This window comes from Bison bison, unplaced genomic scaffold (assembly GCF_000754665.1).
Source record: "Bison bison bison isolate TAMUID 2011002044 unplaced genomic scaffold, Bison_UMD1.0 scf7180017845387, whole genome shotgun sequence".
In the NCBI taxonomy this organism is placed as follows: Eukaryota; Metazoa; Chordata; class Mammalia; order Artiodactyla; family Bovidae; genus Bison; species Bison bison.
Window position 1 is genome coordinate 25,650 of NW_011475960.1, and position 6,107 is coordinate 31,756.

Below are 6,107 nucleotides of genomic sequence, written 5' to 3' on the forward strand. Positions count from 1 at the left end.
CCCCACTTTCACCACCTAGGAGGCAACACGAGCTGCTGAGCGGGGCTCCAGACCCTGGTAGGGACCTGCTCCCCGCCGCTGCCCACTTGCCACATCCCCCTGCCCCGCGGAACTTCTGGGGCCGAGCCGGGGCCGAGCTCCTCAGTGCGAGGGGCAGAGCTGGGCTCACGGGAGCCACCGTCCATGTGGTCAGCTGTGCCACAGGCCCTGGTGAAGGACCTGCCCTCTGCAGATGGTGTGTTTGGGAGACGCCCTCGAGATGCAGCCTGCTTTGGCCATCCTGCAGTCCCGGGATGAAGGCACAGGCCCCAGAGGCCCTAGGCTGCCGGCCAGCTGGCCACTGGCCTGGCCCTGACCTGTGACCAGCGTTCAGGATGCATATGGCCTCCGGCAGGAGAGGAACCCTCTCCCCTTGAGTGAACCTCTCAGGTCTCACACCCTGGCCTCAGCAAAATACATGTGCGTGTGACTGGCCAGGCACAGGCAGCGGCGAGTCAGGTGCTGGAGCGAGGGCGCCCAGCCCAGCAGGGCACCAAGGTGGCTGCAGGGCCTGCTCCATTTCCCCATGGGCTGCCAGGGGTCCCGGGCCACGGCGACCGGGTGGGAGCTGTGTCAAGTGAAAGAGATCGCGACAACGACCACGGCCTTGGTCACACGGCGGCGGCTCACGTGCAGCCAGGACAGGCCCGGCGGTCACCACAGTAGCTTCCACAGGACAGCCCCGGACGCGCTCCCTCCCAGCACAGCCAGCAGCCACCCCTAGCCTGAGCAGAGCGAGCGGCCTAGAGGCCCTGCCGCCTGCCTGGCTGCCGCGTGCCTCTCCCAGCAGATGCCCTGGCTGGAGACCCCAGTGGGGCCACAGGCCGTGGACACACAGCCGGCCTTCAGGCGGCAGCCCTGGCTCTTTGGCCAAGGGACAAAGTAAAACCTTCCAACTTACAGGCCACGCTCCAGCCAAGCAAGCCTGCCCTGAGGCTCCCAGAGGACAGAGGCAGTCCTCTGCCCCAGACCCCAGGAGAGGCCTGTCCTGAGGACGGCCGGCCCTGGGTAGCCCCTGAAGAGCCGAGCCTGACACTGATCCCCGCTGCCCAGGACAGAGCTGAGGACCGGCCCCGCGCCCTCAGGCAGGCCGCCTGCTTCCACAAGTCCAGTCCTAGCAGCGCCTGGGCTCACTCCCCACTCGATGCAGGAGAGACTTTAGGGCGGGAGGGATGCGAAGGCAAGTCGTCTGCTCCAACTGAAGAAGGTTCTGGACCGTGTCGCATGAAGACGACGACACGCTGATCACGTTGGCGGATCGCGGCCGCCCTGCAGCAGAGCAGCTGGGCAGCAGGATGGCGGGCAAGGCGACGGCTGCCTGGGCGGTACTCACCCCGACGAAGGGAATGAACTTCTGGGAAGACTCCTCATCGGGGCTGAGACAGGGAAACACACAGTCAGCCTCCCTGAGGGGCGGGGCTGCCCTCTGCAGCGCCCAGCCCACCCGGACTCGTGCCCGCCCTCCTGCGGGTGCCGGCCTGGACCTCTGACCGCAGGGCCCGCCGACCTGCAGGAAGCCTGAATGCGTCTCCGCATGAGGTCCAGAGCCCCGAGGGGCGGCCTGAGGCCATCCGCTCCTCCCTCTGGGCTGCCTGGCGCGCAGGCAGCTGGCCCATCCTGGAGCCACTCTGCTGGCCCCCCGGGGCCCCAGGAGAGGGTGGGCTGCCTGTGCCCCCAGGATGCCCCAGGAGCAGCCTGGGCCACCGCCAGGGGGTGGGGGTGACCGTCCCATCAGGCTGAGACTTCCCTTCAACAGTCTGAAGTTGGTGCCCACTGCGGGGGCGGGGGGGGGGGGGCGGGGGGAGGCTCTGTGTGCATGCTGCTGTACTGCGCCCACAGGCCCTGCACAGCTTCTGGCAGAGCCCAGCCTCTCCAGGATCACCTGTCCTGACCGCTGGTGGAGAAGGCAGCCAGAGTCCCCGGGCCTGGGTAGGGGAGAGCTACCCACTCCTCCCGGGCCAGGGCTGGTCCTGCGGCTCAGCTGGTGCCGCTCTGCCTCCTGGTATCCACCCTGGTCTGTGCTCCACTGGCGGCTGGGAGAGCACCCCCTTCTCACCTCCACCTGGATCCCACGGGCAGAACTGGTCCTGGGCCTTGTGTGGTCCCTCCCCCAGCCACAGGGCAGACAGGTGCCCCCTGCCCTGCTTCCTGGGCAGGCACCCTCTCCAAGCCATCCTCCCAAACCTGAGCTTGAAGTCACAGAGCGACTCTTCTGCAGAGCAGTCCACACACGCACACCCAGCAGGGCAGCGGCCCAGGGGTGCCACCCAGGGAGAAGCCTCTGCACCAGGCAGGCCTGCCGGTGGGGACCCAGGCCCAGCTCAGCCAGCTCCCTGGGCACCAGCTCTGAGGACCAGGAGCCCCAGGGTACCAGAGCTTGGCAGGAGGCTCTCCCCTCCCTGTCCCTGTGGCAGATGGAGGCCTGGGGCTGGGGGTGCTCCCGTGAAGTGTGATCACCAGCTGGACAAGCGCCCCTGGCCCAGGGGTCAGTACAGAATGCAGGTCCCAGTCTTGGCAGGAGGTGCTGCCCCGTGCCCAGCACACCACCCATGTGAGGGAACAGCAGTTGGCAGGAGACACCCTCCCCTGGGCACCCGTGGACGTGGGCACCCATGAACCACCCACCCACCCAGCACCACCCCCATCTCTGCAAAAGACCTGGCAAACGACTGGATGAAAGAACCTCCAGGTTCAGTCCCTCCAACGGAGCCTACCAAATTCCCAGGCTTTCTTCCCATCGTAAGAAGCAAACGGTTGAGAAAGAAAACTTCCCTTCATTCCAGTTCTCGTTAACGGTACAACCCAGACCTTGTGCCTGGACCTCCTCCTGCGTGTGCGGAGGCAGGACATGTGGGGGCCCCTGGCTCAGGGCACAGGGGCCTCCTGCGTGCGGAGGCAGGACGTGTGCGGCGCCCCTGGCTCAGGGCACGGGGGCCTCCTGCGTGAGGAGGCAGGAAGTCTGGGGGCGCCCCTGGCTCAGTGCACGGGGGCCTTCGACCCACAGGGCCCCCACCTCAGCGAGCCACTGCCCGCTAGCACGCCCACCCCTCCACGATCGGCACGCAGGGAGGCAGACAGGGGAGAACCCCAAGGAGAGGGGACTTGGAGACTCCACAACACGAGCATCAAAGCCAAGCTGTGCTCCTGGGACATGCAGACCACATCCAGCACGCACATGCCCACAAGACGGGGGAACACCGGCTCCCATCGAGACCCCTCACCCTGGACCCTGCATGCGGAGGGCATGCGTGCTCCTGGCAGGGACAGAGATCAGGACTCCTAAGGCCTGAGCCCACGGCTCCGTGCCAAGGCCCCTGGGCATGGCTCATGAGACCTGTGTGTGGGGGAGGTGCCTCCATGTGGCATTGGCGGCACAGAAGCTGAGGGGAGCCCACACTAGCCAAGAGGCCAGGGTGGGGGTGCTGGGCAGCCCGCACAGTTGCCTGGGAGGACCACCAGTGGGTCTGACCTCAGGCCAGGAGCTGGTGCTGAGCAGATGGGAGCCTCCCTGCTGACGCCCTCGTGGGGCTGGAGCTGGAGGAGGCCTGGGACGGCTGTGCCCGCTGCCCACCCTCTCCTGGGTCTCCTGACCCCTCCGGGTGGACAGCAGCCTGTTCTGTGTCACTGCAGACAAAGGCTAGCCCGCTGCCCTTCCGGCCCTGGGCTCTGAGCCTGGATGGCACACTGGCTTTCACGGGGCTCCAGCCAGGGCGCAGGGACATTGGGACCAGCCCCACCCCGGGGCCGGTGTTACCACTGCAACGCGGGGCTGGGGGCTGAGCACGGAGGCGGCTCGGGGTCTCCCAAGCCCCGGCCACAGGCGTGGCTCACGGGAGCCCACCCTGGCACAGACAGACGCTGCGGCCCAGGCAGCAAAGCAGGCTGCGCTCCCGGCGCAGCTAACGGGGGTGGGCAGGGTGGGGAGCGAGCGCAGGCCCCCAGGACAGCTCGGGGTCAGCGGGGCGCAGCTAACGGGGGTGGGCAGGGTGGGGAGCGAGCGCAGGCCCACAGGACAGCTCGGGGTCAGCGGGGCACACCACGGCTGGTCTTTCTCTAGACCCTGAGGCTTGTTTAGCAGGACAACTGAACAGGCTCACACCCCTCCTCCTGATCCATCCCGGGGCCCAGCACAGAGGCGGCCTGGGACCCAAGGACTCGCCCTGGGGCTTTTCCAGAGCAAATGCCCTGAGGCTCAGGCAGAGCAACGCCCCGTGGGGCCCAGTGCCAGACACCTATCAGGCAGGGCCATGGGTCTAGGCTCCGACAAACGGTCAAACGGAGGAGACGCCGCCTTGGGGACAAAAAAAAGAGCCTCGCTGTGTGCAGAGGTCCCAGTGGTCTGGCCACCATCCAGGTAAACCCCAAAACTGAGCTGCGAAGCTGCCCCAAGCCACTCTCCCTGGCTGCTGGCAGCGGGCACTGGGAGCAAAGCCCATGCCGAGCAGTGCCAGTGCTTGCTTGGTGGCTCACGGGGTGGAACCAGTCCCTGTGGCTAACAGCGGTGGCAATGCCAGGCTTCAGAGACGCAGCAACTCAGAGAGGAGTTCCGCCGGCCACTTCCCAACCCGCACTCTGACACGCTGCCAGGCAGCAGACTTTGTCCCTGAGGCTGGGTGGGCGCCCGAGAGGGACCGGGCAGCGCCAGGAGCCTGCCTGATGGAGGCTGTGCCTCCCGACCCCCATACGGAGACCTGAGAGCCACCCCACCTGCCGACACTGCCAAACAGCCCTAAAGACCAGCCAGCGGGCAGCAGGGGGCCAGACCCAAGGCTGCCAAACAGCCCTAAAGACCAGCCAGCGGGCGGGGGGGGGGCCAGACCCAAGGGCAGCGGTACCTGAGGGTAAAGTCAAAGTGAAAGTTCTTTCTCCTTTGCAGAGAGCCGCCAAAGAGAGAGACAGGACGCTGTTAGGCGCTCGGGCGGTGAGGCACCCACTGGGGGTCCCTCACAGAGCCGGGGGCAAGGCAGCTGAGCTTCTCAGACCGCTGCGGTCTGCCTCTTCCTGCCACCCCCTGACCGCACCTCTGTTCACAGACGGGCGAGGGGACCGCTCGACCCCCTCAGACTGCACAAGGCCCCACCCAACAGGCATCAGCCCAGCCCCTGGCCATCGTCCTGCACGGGGCAGGGTGAGGACCAGGCCTCCCGCTGGAGACTGGCTGCTGGAGGAGGCAGGTCCCTGCTGGGCCAGCACCGGGGCTGCTGCTCTTGTGACTCCAGTTACAGAAAATCCCAGCGCGTACAAAGATAAAGATCGACCAGCTAATCCTAACTCTGATTTGTGTCGGGAAAAGGTGCAGTGGTCAGGAGAACTGGGGGCTTCCCTCATCCCAGGTCTCTTTCCATCCCGTTGGCCCGTCAGTGACCCGAGGAGCTGGGACAGTGAGGACGCAGGCCGCCTGGCCAAGACTGCAGAAGTATGGTGGTCTCCACCCCACGCCTGCCCGGGCCCCAGGAGGTACCTCTTCTGCTTGTAGGTCAGCATGGCCTCCGCGATGGGCAGCTGGTGGGCGCAGTTGGCCCCCGAAATGTACTGGGTGATTCTTGACACGATGTCCGGCGTGTCCTGCACTGCAGAAGAAGACCAGAAGGGATCCGTGGGCATGGCGCACCCCAGCACCCAGGGTCCAGGCAGCCAGGCTGGGCACGGCTGAGAGGCTCCTCTGGCTGCTGCCCTCATGGGATCCTGGGGAAGGCAGTGAGGCCTCTCCAAATCCTGAAAAGCCCTCCCCTGCCGGTCACCAAAGAGCTTTGCGGCTCACAGGCAAAGAGAAACATCCTGGCCCATCCCCCACTAACCATACCTGCTGACCCCAGCTACCTGCCCGGCGCTCAGGCCCGATACATAAAGTGTGTCTCAGAGCAAAGCAAACCACTGACTTTCAAAACGAGGTGTGATGGGCTGGGCAGCAGGGCAGGGGCGCGAGGGTGAGGGGCGCGGGGCGGGAGTGGGCGGGAGGGCAGACCGGGCCTGCGGAGAAGGGGGCACAGAGGGGGCAGGGGCGGCTGCAGGTTGCAGGTGGGGTGTGGGCGCGAGGGCGGCACAGTAATCCAAGTCTATGCCCCAAC

General features: G+C 66.5%; 1 protein-coding gene across 1 annotated transcript in view; it reads right to left on the reverse strand.

Moving 5' to 3' along the window:
• PACS2 (phosphofurin acidic cluster sorting protein 2) overlaps nt 1–6,107 on the reverse strand; it is a 12,463-nt gene that overhangs the window by 2,878 nt on the left and 3,478 nt on the right. The window contains 3 exon segments of the mRNA XM_010834132.1: nt 1,355–1,415; nt 5,501–5,787; nt 5,919–6,009. Coding sequence (XP_010832434.1) covers nt 1,355–1,415; nt 5,501–5,787; nt 5,919–6,009 — 439 coding nt within the window.